This window comes from Bufo gargarizans, chromosome 3 (assembly GCF_014858855.1).
Source record: "Bufo gargarizans isolate SCDJY-AF-19 chromosome 3, ASM1485885v1, whole genome shotgun sequence".
In the NCBI taxonomy this organism is placed as follows: Eukaryota; Metazoa; Chordata; class Amphibia; order Anura; family Bufonidae; genus Bufo; species Bufo gargarizans.
In genome coordinates, this window is record NC_058082.1 from 454,289,734 (window position 1) to 454,306,808 (window position 17,075).

Below are 17,075 nucleotides of genomic sequence, written 5' to 3' on the forward strand. Positions count from 1 at the left end.
TGCCATATAAATAGTACAGATTCCACAAGGGCACTTGTGACGTTGGCAGTAAGTATAAGTTAGGGGAAGGCTGGGGCACTTGAATAGGTGCTGGGGGTAGCTCTCTCCCTGTACCAGCCCTAGATAAGCCTTTGCCCAGGGATAATCCCTTATGGTGGGACCCCCCTGTCCCCGTACCTGCCCTGTCTGGCCCTGTAGAACCCTATATGTTGAACATGATGTCAATAGTATTTTTTAACCCCAACGCGTTTCCCCACTAGGATTCATCAGGGGGTCGGTTAGAAATAGATAATTCAGATAATTAATGTACATGGATAATATGATAAACGGTATAGTAAGTAAATAATAACATAAATACCAGAGTGGGGATCCAAAAGCCCCAACACACGTTTCACGTAAGCTTCCTCAAGGGGTGTATGTGCAGGTAATGCCAATAGGGTACCTTTTATAGACTAATACATGACTAAACAATAAGCAGCTGGGAGGAGGGAGAGACACGTGTGACCACACACGGAAGAGAAGCGCGTGCGTTCCACTGTGGAACGCACTACGTCACTTCCGGTACCCAGGAGGAACGCACCGCGTCGTGGAACGCAATGTGTCACTTCCGGTTCGAGAGAGGAGCAGAACGGAGGCCTGCAAATACTAGAACATAAGTATATAGTTAATATGGGGCAGCAGAGGAGATTCCGATAGACGTCCCAACATCATAAAACCACAAATAAGAAATGGTAACAACAGTAATACCAGAAATACCTAATGAGAGCATGGAATGCATGAAGCCGATCACATGACCATTGGAACGCATATGCCAGCAGATCGGAAATGTTAGTGCCACAAAAAGGACTTGTAAAGGACATAGTTTGAGCAATAGTGTATTGAATCCTTGTAAAGAATACACAAAGAAATGTATATATATATATATATATATATATATATATATATCAATCATGAGTGAATAAACATCAAAACCAGAGTGTAAGTGAATATACATATGAGCTTGAGCACTAGTAAGACATGTGTAAATGTGAACAAATGGATGTATGTATAGATGTGCACACACACATGGTGACGCACGTGTGCGCAAGCATACACACATCAAAAAGTGCAAAAAGTGCACTACTAGGGGCCCTATGGGCGCATTGTTAATACTGGGGGTACTGTGGGGGTATTACTATTAGGCACAATATGGAGGGTATTACTAATGGTATTGGTATTAGGGGTACTCCAAGGGTACAGGCTGCGTAGAAGAGATAGGCAGGGCTGCAGGGTATGTGATGGTCTTGAAGCAAGCGTGAATCGGCACTTTCAGACCATATGTGGTGAGGATGCGCAGTGTGGAAGCCAGCCCGGGCCAAGTGATACCAGGGATGCAGGTAAGCTGCCAACAAAGCCTGGAGCCTGACTGCAGAGGGTGGCCTGCAGTGTGAGGGGAGCTTGAGGTATGAAGGGGTATTTATTTTTTTTACACCAGAAAGCTGGCATAAAAGATGACAAATGTAGCGGAGATGCTAGCCCCTCCCTGCCCTCGTCACGACCCATTTTTGAGAAACACCCAGATTTTTGCACATGTGGTGTTGAAAAAGTCACAAACATGCAGTTTGCTACTTTATCACGCCAGAAAACTGGTATATATTTATGATAAATCTGCCCGATGAACTTACTAATATACTTTGATTTTCAAACCCTGCATTAGATGGCTGGATTTTAGTTCCCCATGGCTAGAGCTGGAAGTTGTGCTTCTGCTCTGGCTGTGACGTGCTGACACAACTGCCTCCTCCTCTGTGCCGGTGACATGATGAGGAAGGCTGGCTTACTGGCTCAGTTCTCTTCTCAGTCACGACTGATTCAGAGCCAGAGATTAGGGTTGGCTTAGGTAACGAGCCACACAGTTGGGGGGGGGGGGGGGGGCGACGTTCGGACAGTGTAAGCGTTGATGGATGAGAACACATCCATTGGCGCTCATTTGCACCGGCCTGAATACACAGACTGAATGGCGTAGGAACGATTGCTACCGCAGTGGTTCCTCCCTCGTTCATGGGCAGCGCATCCTGATTCCACAGGCAGATGTGCTGCTGATAATCGGGCCGCCGACAAATGAGCATTCACTTGTTCATCGGCTGATCAGCTGCTTGATTGTATGGGCCAGTCATTGAGAACGAGCATCCCTCGGCCTACATATCCTTAGCCAAGCATGTCACCGACACAGAGGGGGGAGAAGCTCCCTGCCTGTGCTGGAAAGAATGCAGTCCATGAGACTGGCACTGAATTCTGGAAATCTATGCAGTTTTGAAAGTCAATTTATTTTATACGGTATTTCTTAAGCAACAGTGTTTCTTACTTTCGCCAGACAATTCCTTTAATGGTTCCAGAGGATCATAATAAACTTTTTCAGAGTCATAGTAACTTACAGGGGTTGTCTCATAAAGACAGCCCCTGTGAATAGGCCTTATCCTCATCTATAGACCAGAGCAGAGCACCTCTAAGAAACAGGAGGCCTTGCTCTGGCAGACTCAAGCTATCTAAAGAGAAAAAGTAAAGCTGAAGACAGCAAAATCAGATATTTCATGAGGCTGTGACAAGTCAGATCTGCAGCCATAATCTGAGACATCAATCTGAAACAAGACTGTTTTTGTTAGGAAACCACTTAAAGGGGTACTGACGGGGTCCGAAAGGGGGAGGGAGGAGCTGTTCTAGAGAGAGGTGCAGGTGCCAGAGGTGGAATCCATACGAATCAGACATGCATGGCATATCCCGTGAATGGTCCAAAATTGTTTGCATTGGGAAAACCCCTTTAGAGAAGAAAACAAGAAGAAAATAGAAGATGGACAAATTCCTTCCAGCTCACTGAAGAACATGAATAAGGGCTCAGGTAGGCATGGGTGGGATGATAACGTTGTGCCAGCACCCTGTCACTGCATAAGCTGCACCACCAACTTTGCACACAGCGGTACAGTGCTATATTCGGATCTTAGGCAGCCTACTGTATGTGTCATCTGGAAATCCTTGCTTGTAAAAATAGCCCTGGATACTCCCGGCAGAAGAAGTAAATGTTACATAGACTTTTTCTTTCTGAGGTTTTAGTCTGTGTTTATTACATGCTCACTCCTAAAATGTTTGCTTATCTATAAATCTTGCAACGTGATAAGTATATGACCATATTAGGGCCCTTTCACACCTGCGTTATAGTCTTCCGGCATAGAGTTCCGTCGTCGGGGCTCTATGCCGGAAGAATACTGATCAGGATTTTCCTAATGCATTCTGAATGGACAGTCCGTCCTTCAGGATGCATTAGGATGTCTTCAGTTCCGGAACGGAACGTTTTTTGGCCGCAGCAAATAGCGCAGCATGCTGCGCTTTTTGCTCCAGCCAAAAATCCGGAACACTTGCCGCAAGGCCGGATCCGGAATGAATGCCCATTGAAAGGCATTGATCCGGATCCGGCCTTAAGCTAAACGTCGTTTCGGCGCATTGCCGGATGCGACGTTTAGCTTTTTCTCAATGGTTACCATGGCTGCCGGGACGCTAAAGTCCTGGCAGCCATGGTAAACTGTAGTGGGGGAGCGGGGAGCAGCATACTTACCATCCGTGCGGCTCCCGGGGCGCTCCAGAGTGACGTCAGGGCGCCCCAGGCGCATGGATGACGTGATCGCATGGATCACATCATCCATGCGCCTGGGGCGCTCTGACGTCATTCTGGAGCGCCCTGGGAGCCGCGCAGACTGTAAGTATACCGCTCCCCCGCTCCCCACTACTACTATGGCACCCAGGACTTTAATAGCGTCCTGGGTGCCATAGTAACACTGAAAGCATTTTGAAGACGGATCCGTCTTCAAATGCTTTCAGTACACTTGCGTTTTTCCGGATCCGGCGTGTAATTCCGGCAAGTGGAGTACACGCCGGATCCGGACAACGCAAGTGTGAAAGAGGCCTTATCAAGATGGTATTTTCTTTCCGTAACTATGTCATAGCACAAATATCATGTAAACTGGTTAGGAAGAAAAAGGTTTTACTTCACATTTTTGTACAGCTGTGAGACAAGATGGCAAACCCTTTGGAATCTGGATCTCTGTAAGAAATGTTTCTTCGCCTAAATAAGACGCCCTATAAGACGCACCGGCCCATAAGACGCATCTAGGTTTTAGAGGAGGACAATAAGATAAAAATATTTTTCATTACACCTCAGGTCAGACCACCAATCAAACCCCCAATGTTAATCAGACCTCAGCTGACAGCCCCAATCAGACCCCTAATGTTAATAAGACCCCAATAAGACCTCAGATCATACCCCCAATCAGACCTCAGATAAGAGCCCCTTGCCTTTCATATACCTCTAATCACCCCCATATCAGCCCGCATGCCTCTCATCAGCTCCTATGCTTCTCATTAGTCCCCATTATTAGCCCTTATGCCTCTCATTACCCCCATTTTTAGCCATTATGCCTCTCACCACCCCCATTATCAGCCGTTATGCCTCTGATCACCCCCATTGCCTTAGATCAGCCCCAAGCAGCCTCATGTTTTATAAAATAAAAATAAAACACTTACCACTTCTGCTCCTAGACGCCTCCGCTCCTCACCGCCCGCGATCTTCTTCCTCCTGCTGTCGGCTGTGCGGTAAACTGGCGCGCACAGCGTGAGGTCACAGAGCGCCCTCACGCTAGCCACTGCACAGCCGACAGCCGAGGACCAGGAAGCGGTGAGTACAGAGCCTTCACCGCTTCTCGGTCTTCTGGTACTAATGAGCGCTTCCATAATGTAAGTGCTCATTAGTATTTGCCCCATAAGATTAAGGGACATTTTCCCCCACTTTGGGGGGGGGGGGGGATGAGTCTTATGGGCTATGCCAGCATTAAGTAAACCTCGGGGAGGGGGGAGCACAGGCAGTAGCAGCAATGTGCGTGACCAGTAGATCAGAGAGGAGGATGAGGTCATCAATATCTGATGGGTGGGGGTCTGACTCCAGAAAACAACACAGATCAGCTGTTTGGAGATGGCGTGGCCCTCCTGCACACTGACGGCCGTTCGTTCCACTCACTTAAATGGAGAGAAAATTGTAATTGCATTGCACTGCTGTCAATCTAGATGGCATGCAGGTAACTACTGAAGAGGGCGCAGACTTGCACGAGTGCAGCGGCCTCTTCAAAAAGCTGTTGGGAGTCGGAGTTGTGAAGATAGGCCATCAATATCATGGCCTAGTACTACCCCTTTAAGGCTTATATATTGTGTTTTAAATGGAATATAAAAAAGTAATATATTCAGCCTACCCTTTAACCTTGCCACATGTGAGCTGGTTCATGGAAAACGCTTGAACGGAACCAATATCATAAGTAGAAAGGAAATATCCGGGAAAGCAATTCTTTAAAACTTTATTAATGGGAAATCAGCATGGATAAAAACTCCAATGCTTTGGCTTACGCGTTTCGAACAACATGGTCTTACATACTTATATAGTATATTTCCAACTGAATACAAACATTAGTGCAATCCTTTGCTTCTAGCCAATCACAAACACCAATCGGCCACTATAATAATACATACATTAAAAACCTTGTAACATCCAAACATTATGGTAAACTTAATCATATATCAGACTATAGACATCATACTTTACATTAAAAAATGTTAAATCATGTCTGTGATATAACCCTCTGCAATGTCTGGTGTTCAGAGCAAAGATCCAAAAGGCTTGCCAACACAGACGTTTCTCTGCCCCTGTTAGGCACCTTAACTCTTTCAATGCCAATACATTTAAATGCAAATTGGAAAATGCTTGGAAACTGCTGATGGATTACTAGCGTTGCTAGAGATGGTTACAGATTATTTCTTTTAGGGAACAGGTAGTGCATCCAATGTACTATATACTACATTCTGCAAAAGACCCCTGCATCAAATGCTCGAATCTAGTCAACTCCCTTCGGCCCCTGCCTTGGACCATTGATTGACAGGACCAAGGGAGATTTTGTACCTACTGACTTGTCCTTGTCAATCAATGTTCCAAAGGGCCTGAGTAGTGAATGTAGCGGAGCTTCTGTGCAATGAGAGCAACGGAGCAGCCGTTTCAAAAAAGCTGTCTTACATTTAGAAGCGGCGGTGGATCCGCCAAAAAATGGTGCCTCTACATGACTCCGGCGGATCCACCGCCAACTAGAGGTGATATTAATAAATGACCCCCTATGTGTTTAAAGGCACCAAAATGATGTTAATGTCTCTGATTATATCTGCATAATGTTCTGCGCTAAACAAGAAATATAGTGAAATGGAAAACAAGTAAGAAAGAAAATAATTTTCATGGTACTTACCAATAAAAAAGAATGCAAACACTTCTTCATCTCCGTCACTTAATTCTTTTATATTTCCACCAAGAAGAAGCCACAACCCAACACCAATTATCGCTGATCCTGCAAGCTGAAAATATAAAAAAACAAAACAATAAATACCATAATACAATGAACAATATTCGCTGGATATAAAGCATGTACAAACCTGAAATGAATAGAAAGCATGTCAATTCTAAAGTGAAAAATGTCTGTTCAGTGGGGGTCAATGATAACACAGTTTGAATGCAGCAGCAGTGCGCATACTCAACCACCGCTCCATTTAAATGGGGGACACGGGACCCCTACTCTCATAATTACTGGGTGTGCCAGAGGTCAAATGCCCAGTGATTAGAGCTGTAGTTAGGTGATATGTTGTTACATATGTTTCTGGAATTCTAATACTGATGCCCTATTGTTAGGATAGGCCATCAATATCAGATCGATGGGAGTTTGACACTTGTATTCCTGCCAACCACCTGATTAAAGAGGCCATGGTCTTCTGAACAGTGTTGTGGTCTCTTCATTGCTAACTGTGCATAATGTATATATAGTAGGTATTCTCTTGGAGAGGGCAAAGCTGCAAGAACCAATTACAATTTCCTATGTGTACTTAAACCATGAAGAGGCCACGGTGTTCAACGGAGCGCTGCAGCCTCTTCAACTACAGTAATCGGCGGGTGCCAAGAGCCAGACCCTCATCAAGCTAATATCAAAGGCCTATCCTAATGATCGTCCATTAATATTAAAATCCTGGATAAACCCCTTTAAGTTTGTTTAATCAACTGTTGAACACTTTCCATTAAAGGAGGTTTCTGGGGTTTTGATGCTGATGGTCTATCCTCAATATAAGATTGGCGGGGGTAGGACTCCTGGCACCTCGACGATCAGCTATATAAAGAGGATGTGGAACTCCGTGAGCGCTTAGGCCTCTTCCTAGGCCATGTAATGTCCCTTTTATTGTTCACATGGTCTAGGCACAGCTCAGTCCCATTCAAGTGAATGGCACTGAGCACAATACCAAGCACAGTGCTATCAAATGAACGGCGCTGTGCTTGGTTAGCTGCAAGTAGAATGCTGCGTTCACTGGATCTCTAGTGAGTGCCGCGGCCTTCTCAAACAGCCGGTCGGCAGGGGTGCCGGGAGTCGGACCCCCGGTGAACTCATATTGATGACCTATCCTGAGGATAGGCCATCAATATGAAAATCCTGGAGAACCCTAGTCTAGATCTAGTACACATCTCATCCATAGACCATTTGCTCCCTCCCCAATCCCTCATGCACAGACCTGGGTAGTCTACAAACAAATCTTTCAGACTGCCCTGATTTTGTGGTTCACACCTTAACCACAAGAAATGAGTTGCACGTTCGTGTACATGCGGTCAGTTTTTATGTTATTAAAGGCAATAATTCATGAATACTTTATTCACTATCATATGGAGAATGAAGTTTTAAGATTAAATAAAATCCTGTAATGTAGGCGTTCTGCATAATCAAATTCCAGATATATCTAACTAGTGGCCAAATGCAAAATGAAATGATGGAAATCGACACATGCTTAGGCTTCCTTAACCAGATAAAAGAGTCCATTAGAACACAAATTAACCTGAATTATTCAAATATAATGGGTAGGCATATTCATAAATTAGATTTTGTGCCCAGTGCTCGTTTAATACTCTGATACTGGATGATATTGATTTGAATTTATGAGATCATGAAGTCCTCCTCTGCGATAAGAGTCTGGCATAAGGGTCTATTGTGGTGTGGCAGGTCTTCTCTGGTTGTGCAGTATGAGACCCTCAAGTCCACGTCTTCAGGCAGCAATATATTTTAATCCAGCAGTTTGGTTAAATAATGTAAAATGAAAAATTTAAAGGCGTTGTCCAAGATTAGAAAAAAGGGTTTGCTCATTTTTAGAGACATGGGATGTCTCTGGTATTGCAGTTTGTCTTGTAATGAATGTAACTGACCTGCAATACTAAGCAAACACTTTTGAATAATCCTGAACAATCTCTCTCCAAGGGCTTCTGGCTTGTGTGTGGACCCATTCACTTCAAAGGGGCCGCAAAAGATGCGGACAGCACTCTGTGTGCTGTCCACTTCCGTGGCCCCACAAAAATTATGAGGAATGTCCTATTCTTGTCTGTTTTGCAGACAAGAATAGGCATTTCTATGATGAGCCTTCTGTTCCGTCCCGCAAATTGCAGACCACAAAACACGGCACGGTCATGTGAACAAGTCCTGAGACTACTTTCACATTAGCGGCAGTCTTCTCCAGCAGGCTGTTCGGCGGGTGACAGCCTGCTGGATATGTGCTGCCACTAGTGCACGCGTGCCACCGGAAGTCCGCAACGGCCCCATTCACAATAATGGGGGAAGTCCGGAGGTCCGGCCGCAGCACGGCAAACATGCAGAGAGGCGGCCAGAATAAAACTACGACAAAATGTAAAGTAGACTAAGGTTAAATTCACATGTTTCGCAAAATACAGTACAAAAGTCCACCGTGGATCTTGCTGTGGATTCTCAACAAAAACCATTACAAAATTGAATGTATTACATTCTTTTATTGATGTGGAAATGGCTGTGGGTTCCACTTTCTCCATTGCAAATGGTGAAATCTGCAGTGAAGATCTGCAGAATAAATTGAATTATGAGAGTTCTTACAATTTCATTTTACAGTTTGCTGGTACTGTACATCTCTGTGGATTTGTCGCACAAAGATCCATGACAGCAAATCCACGACGTATCCACCAGGTGTGACCATACCTTAAGGGGACATTCACATCATATTTTATTTCTCTGCTGAGTATTCAGCTGAAAATTCTATTCAATCTCAGCTATCCCATTCACTTTAATGAGGCAAACAGAGTCCAAAAGAATAAACTTTAGACCCTGCTTGACTTGCTTTTTATCCATGTACATCTTTTTTGCTGGACACAGTAGTGCAGTAAAGTATTACATCCTCCAAAAAACTTAAACCAACAGAAAGCAGGTCAAAGTCAAAAGTTTCATTTTATTTAGACTCCAATTCCTCATTAAAGTGAATGGAAGCACCAATACGGATTTTGGATATTCAAAGATATCTCCTGGAAGAATGATGAGAGGAGAGCTAAAATCTGATGTGACCAAGCCCCTAAAACTCATCTACTAAAATAAAACCCCAAAATGCAAAAAGTAAATGATGCATATGCCTAGGGCAGTGTTTCCCAACCAGTGTGCCTCCAGCTGTTGCAAAACTACAACTCCCAGCATACCCGGATAGCCAAAGGCTGTCCGGGCATGCTGGGAGTTGTAGTTTTGCAACAGCTGGAGGCACACTGGTTGGGAAACACTGGCCTAGGGGACATGATACTAGCAAAGTATTATAAATGTTATTTCGGTGTACAGAGAGTTCAGAAAGTCTTTAGACCCTTTAACTTTTTTTCACATTTTGTTATGTTGCACCCTTGTGCTAAATTTTTAAAAAAATGCACGTTTCCCCCATCAATCTTCGCTCAGTACCCCATAATGAGAAATTGAAAACAGAACTTTAGAAATATTAGAAAATTTATTAAAAAGGAAAAACTTAAATTTTGCAAGGTTATTTAAAGACACTTAACCAGATATCTATTGATAGGTTACACGTAGGAAATAGGTCAAAAGAAAATTGAGAATTGACGTGCTTAATTAAGAAACTTGATACCTTTATTAATGAGTGGGTATGAGCAAGAGTGATCGATACACTCAGATGCTCTTGATATAAAAATGCAAACAGCGAACCTCCTATTATAGATAGGTGGTACAATAATGAATCACTATAGTAACGGGGATGATGATGGGTAAGTCTGTGGGAAAAATTCTCTCCCTAGACGACCCTACGGAACTATGTCCTGAAGCCCAGGGATGTCCCCTAATGGTGGAGACACCCTGCCCCCGTACCTAAGCCTAGATATGGCCCTAGTGATGCCCTACTTAGCAGAGCTGGATCGAGAAATATTAATCCAGTGAAACAAAACAAAAAAAATAATAAGTCTAATGTAAATGATAGAAAGACAACCCCAACGCGTTTCGGCTGCATACAGCAGCTCATCAGGAGGTGATGACAGTGTAGTCAACGTAGGGAATAAAGTAAGCAAAAAAATTCCTTTTATAAAAAATTGTTGTGTATAGAAAAATGAGATGGTACTTAGCTCCTTGGCATACTTGATGGTGCTGTGTATACAGATATGTATCTCTTGTCCGTATATATGATGAATTCAGACAGAGGGAGGCCCTGTAACAAGCACAGCTGGTATCTGTATACACAGCACCATCAAGTATGCCAAGGAGCTAAGTACCATCTCATTTTTCTAAGCACAACAATTTTTTATAAAAGGAATTTTTTTGCTTACTTTATTCCCTACGTTGACTACACTGTCATCACCTCCTGATGAGCTGCTGTATGCAGCCGAAACGCGTTGGGGTTGTCTTTCTATCATTTACATTAGACTTATTATTTTTTTGTTTTGTTTCACTGGATTAATATTTCTCGATCCAGCTTTGCTAAGTAGGGCATCACTAGGGTCATATCTAGGCTTAGGTACGGGGGCAGGGTGTCTCCACCATTAGGGGACATCCCTGGGCTTCAGGACATAGTTCCGTAGGGTCGTCTAGGGAGAGAATTTTTCCCACAGACTTACCCATCATCATCCCCGTTACTATAGTGATTCATTATTGTACCACCTATCTATAATAGGAGGTTCGCTGTTTGCATTTTTATATCAAGAGCATCTGAGTGTATCGATCACTCTTGCTCATACCCACTCATTAATAAAGGTATCAAGTTTCTTAATTAAGCACGTCAATTCTCAATTTTCTTTTAAATTTTGCAAGGACATAATTATTTACACCCTTTGCTATGACGAAATGTTGCTCTTGGGGCCCCCCATTTCTCTTGATCACCTTTGAGATGTTTCTACACCTTTATTGGAGTCCACCTGTGGTAAATTCAGGTGATTGGACATGATTTGGAAAGACAGACCTCTGTCTATATAAAGCTTTACAGCTGACAATGCATATAAGAGCAAAAACTAAGCCATTAGGAGGAAAGAACTGTCTATAGAGCTCAGAGATAGGGATGTGTGGAGGCAAAGCTCTGGATAAGGGTATAAAAATTTTCTGCTGCACTGAAAGTTCCCAAGAGCACAGTGGCCTCCATAATTCTTAAATGGAAGAAGTTTGGAACAACCAGGAGACTTCCTAGAGGTATACACCCAACCAAACTAAGTAATTTGGGAAAAAAGACCTTGGTAAGAGACGTGACCAAGAACACAATGTTAACACTGGCTGAGCTCCAAAGATCCTGTGTGAAGATGGGAGAAACGTCCAAAAGGTAATCCATCACTGCAGCGTGCCATCAATTTAGGCTTAATGGCAGAGTGGCCAGAAAGAAGCCTCTCCTCAATAAAAAGCACATGAAAGTTTGCAAAAACGCACTGTAAGACTGTGGGAAACAAGATTTTCGTGTGGTGAAACCAAGATTAAACTTTTTGGCCTCAATATTTGAGAAAACCGGGCATTGCCCAATACCATACTTACAGTGAAGCATAATGGTGGCAGCATCATGTTAAGGTATTTTTTAGTGACTGGGACAGGGAGACTGGTCAGGGTTGAGGGAAAGCTGAATGGAGCAAACTACAGAGATAATCTTAACAAAAAATACCTGATCCAGAGTACTCTGGACCTCAGACTGTGCCGAAGGTTTACCTTCCAAAAAGACTATGACCCTAAGCACACAGCCAAGACAACACAGGAGTGGCTTAGGGACGACTCTCTGGAGAGAGTTGAAAATGTCTGTCCACCAACAGTCCCCATCCAACCTGACAGAGCTGGAGAGGTTATGCAGAGAAGAAAGGCAGAAAATCCCCAAATCCAGGTGAGAAAACCTTGTGGCATCATGCCCAAGAAGTCTAGAGGAAGTCATCACTGCCAATTGAGTAAAGGGTCTGAATTAGTGATGAACGAATCGGTCTGTACCGCTGCCTACGATTCCCAATTCATCACATTAACTTACTTGCGTTAAAAGTACCGTTCCCCTACCCCCTGTATATTGTATTGTTCCCAATGCGGTCAGAATAACAAGGCCGCAGGTCTCGTGAGACCATGTTAATCTCACACATGCGCTGTTACTGAATAAATATACTTATTAACGATTCCAAACCTGGATTTGTTAATAAATGTGGCACATTTATTCATGCACATGGCGCTACTCCCAGTAATGGAGATTAACATGGTCTCACGTTCCATAGGGAACAATACAATATACAGGGGTTGGGGGAAGTAAATTAATTTGATGAATGAGTTGGGATTCGTACGTAGCAATACAAACTGATTCGCTTATTACTCCTTTTATCACACTTTTTCCTTTTCAATAAATTTGCAAAGATTTCTAACAATCTGTTTCCACTTTCTAAAGATGGGCTAGTGAGTGCAGAACGATGTGGAAAAACTAGAATTTGTTTTTTCATGTTAGTACAAGGCAGCAACATAACAAAATGTGACAAAAGTGAAAGGGTCTTTCGGAACGCATTGTATGCCTTTGGACATCTACCCCCTCCAGAACAAACCTAACCACCTCATCCAAGTATTCACATTGCCCACGTGTCATACACAAACAAGATTTCACTATTCTCCTAGTTATAGCTGCTATTTCCATTTATGAAGCACGTCTTAGATAATGACAGGTTAAAATGTTATGGTGCGCAGCTTATGTCACCCTGTCTCCCTAGTGACACTGATACTGCTGAGACTATGATTATTTTCCATATTACGTAGGTCAATTCCATTTTCAGAATTTCCAGCACCATTAGGGTATCCTATAATTACAAGTGTGCACCACTCCTACAAGTTAGTGGCTGCGAAAATAAAAGATGTTCATGCCATTTCTATGTTTTCCAACCATGTCTGCCAGTCTTTCCAACCTCACAGAACGGCTGGAATGTTAAATCTTCTTTCTATATATGTATTATTTAGCAGGTTCATTTGTTTGCATCAAGTTTTAGATCGGTTTTTCCACATTGTATCCGGGTGTGCTGCTTACATTTAGACACGTCGAGACCTGAGCCTTACCCGAGAGATGTGGTTTCTGGAAACTGGGTCTCATTCTCACAACAATCTAAATGGCAGTAGAGAGGTTAAGGAAACGTTTTACCTATTTCCTATTCCAGGGCTAACCATTTTTAGGATTATGTGCAGGTGCCACGACCCTTTCAAACAGTTGATCAGTGGGCGTGTCAGGAGTCGGACCACCGCTGATCTGATATTGATCATCTATCATCAGAGTAGGTCATCAATATCTAACACAGCACAACCCCTTTAATTTAAAAAAACGTGCTAACTGGAAACCATCAACAAGCAGCTGTTAATTGTTATAGTCACAGCCCAAACTAAAAGTTGCTGGGATTTCAGTTTATTTCTTGTTCACAATGACAGATGACACCTAACAGTACCCTGCCATCAGACAGATCAGGATAGTTCAATCCCATTAATGTGAAATGTCAGCAACGGTTCTGTGCATGACTTACAAGGGAACATTTATCACCTATCCACAGGACTGGTGACTATGCATGATCGCTGGAGGTTCAACTGCAGCGACCACCAGCAATCCCAACAACCGGGGCCCTCAAGTCACCTGCGTGACTGGAGCGGCAGCGCCCACCACTCCATTCACTTCTAGCGGACTGTGCTCTGCTATTTCTGTCAGTCTCATTGTGATAAATTGTGCTGCAGAGCAACTGCTTGACCATCGCTCCATTCATACTGGGTGAAATACACAATATCCCTATTATTTTGATCAATGGGGGTCCTGTGGATAGGATAAGTTAAAATCTTGGGACAACCCCATAACATATATAAAAGATATAAAATAAAAAATATATTAAAATAAAATATATAAAATACACATCTATAAAATATATCAAAGCCTCATTTATCTTATAAAGAGATAAAATAGTGGAGATTGCGCTAGATTTCCCAATCCCTCGTCACAAAATGTGAAAACCAGACTCTTTGGATGTGCAGGTGTTACAGACCTCCGGCTGTCCTGAGTATTTGCCCAGACCGCAATAAGATCAATGAAGCTAGCCCAATGGAAGCACTGCAGATGTTTTCTACCCTGCAAACAGTAAAAGCAAAAGTGCAAACATTTGAAGTAGGTGTGGAAAAAAATTCTGCAAAGGAAGAATGCTTTCAAAAATAGAAGTGTTAATAGCTTATTTTTATCAATTAACAAAAAGCAAAGAGAAATCTCAGAGGTCCAGAGCACCATTTTTCTGCACCCCAGTTCCGATGTTTTTGTGGATAGTCGAGTGGAAACAAGGCCAAGCGACTCAATTATGGCCAAAAACATTGGACCTAGGATGGAGAAAAATGGCAGCAGGTGTTCTGGACTGATGAGTCAAAATTAGAAATATTTGGCTGTAACAGAAGGTGGTTTGATCGCCGAAGAGTTGGAGAGCGGTTTGGGCTGCATATTAGCAAATTGAGTTGGGGATTTGGTCAGGTTTAAGGCTAGGTCTACATGGCGACATGTGTCGCGCGACTAGGGCACAACTACACTGCGACATTTTGTCGCACCAATGTAGCGCAACAATTTTTACAATGATAGTCTATGGTGTCGCACTGCGACATGCAGCGGCTGCGACGCAACAGCCGCAGAAAAATCCACCTCGCAGTCGCAGTGCGACACCATACACTATCATTATATGAATTGTCGCGCGACATTGGTGCGAGGTCGCACGACACATGTTGCAGAGTAGTTGTGCCCTATGTTTCGCGCGACACATGTCGTTGTGTAGACCTAGTCTAATGGTGTCCGCAATCATGAGACTGGATCCAAATCTGACTGAGTTCCAAATCCCTGCTGAGTTCTTTCAAACATGGAGTGCAAGTCTACCTAAAAGAATTGATGGTGTTTTGAATGCAAAGGGTGATCACACCAAATATTGATTTGATTTAGATTTCTCTTTTGCTCATTCACTTTGCATTCTGGTAATTGACAAAAATGAACTATTAAGGCCCCTTTCACACAGGCGTTGAAAGGTGCGGGAGTGTTGCGGGAACATGCGCAATTTTTCCGCGCGTGTGCAAAACATTGTAATGCGTTTTGCATGCGCGTGAGAAAAATTGGCATGTTTGGTACCCAAACCCGAACTTCTTCACAGAAGTTCGGGCTTGGGATCGGTGTTCTGTAGATTGTATTATTTTCCCTTATAACATGGTTATAAGGGAAAATAATAGCATTCTCAATACAGAATACATAGTACAATAGCGCTGGAGGGGTTAAAAAAAATGATAATAAATTTAGCTCACCTTAATCCACTTGATTGCGCAGCCCGTCTTCTCTTTTGTCTTCTTCTTTGCTGTGTGCAGGAAAAGGACCTGTGGTGACGTCACTCCGGTCATCACATGGTCCGTCACATGATCTTTTACCACAGTGATGGATTATATGATGACCGGAGTGACGTCACCACAGGTCCTTTTCCTGCACACAGCAAAGAAGACAGAAGAGAAATCGGGCTGCGCGATCAAGTGGATAATGGCGAGTTAAATTATTTTTTATTTATTTTTTAACCCCTCCAGCGCTATTGTACTATGCATTCTGTATTCAGAATGCTATCATTTTCCCTTATAACCATGTTATAAGGGAAAATAATAATGATCGGATCTCCATCCCGATCGTCTCCTAGCAACCGTGCGTGAAAATCGCACCACATCCACACTTGCTTGCAGATGCTTGCGATTTTCACGCAACCCCATTCATTTCTATGGGGCCTGCGTTACGTGAAAAACGCACACAGAGGACCATTCTGACATTTTCACGCAACGCACAAGTGATGCGTGAAAATCACCGCTTGTGTGCACAGCCCCATAGAAATGAATGGGTCAGGATTCAGTGCGGGTGCAATGCGTTCAACTCACGCATCGCATCAACGCGGAATACTCGCCCGTGTGAAAGGGGCCTAACACTTCTGTTTCTGAAAGCATTCTTACTTTGCAGCATTTTTTCCCACACACGCCTAAAACCTTTGCACAGTACTGTATAAGATTTTATATTTGCTGAGCAGAAATGTTAATCAAAGGTGAAGCTGTACTAAGCGAATTTCTATGGCTCAGACATGAATTGTTGACAAAGGATGACAATTCCAGGAAGATTACAAATTACGGGATATTCCCTTGAGATTAAGACTAGTTGCTGACTATGTTATGCTGGAACACTTGACAGGAGAGGCTATTGCAGTGTATCTGAAACACCGAAACGGCGTCTATGACTTGTGGACTATGTATAATCAGTTGTACGTTATCAGCTACTCCTGGTCCAGTTTTCCTGAGGGTCTGGAATAAAACACAACAGGAAATATAGCAGTGCTTAGCCTAAGTGAGATTACGGCAAGCAGGTTCTTCTCAGAAGCTCTATTGTTAGACTGGGGTGGTGCAGAAATCACTAGTCCTTGAGAACTGAAAGACAGGAAACCACGTTTTGCACAGTGATGGCAAAAACCTCTGAGTTTGTCTTTATTCTACAAGATGTGAATACCAGTTAGCTGCTGTTTACTTACTTTACAGCTAAGGTATGTGTATACTCAGTGACATTCCATTCTCCTGGTCTAAGACGCGGTATACAAATTCTGCAAACACAAAATCCAAGAAATGTCTCTAGTTACCTAGAGTTACAGACGAGCAGAATGAAAACACATCAGCCAAGCATACACACTCCTATGTCTTTCAATTTTAAGTTCTAAA

At 43.2% G+C, this 17,075-nt stretch overlaps 1 protein-coding gene across 1 annotated transcript in view; it reads right to left on the bottom strand.

The window, feature by feature from the left end:
* The window catches only part of LOC122930306 (tetraspanin-2-like), a 146,092-nt gene that overhangs the window by 69,221 nt on the left and 59,796 nt on the right, over positions 1–17,075 (bottom strand). Inside the window, exon 2 of the mRNA XM_044283577.1 lies at positions 6,303–6,408. Within this exon, the coding sequence (XP_044139512.1) occupies positions 6,303–6,408 (106 nt within the window). The remainder of the gene's footprint in view (positions 1–6,302; positions 6,409–17,075) is intronic.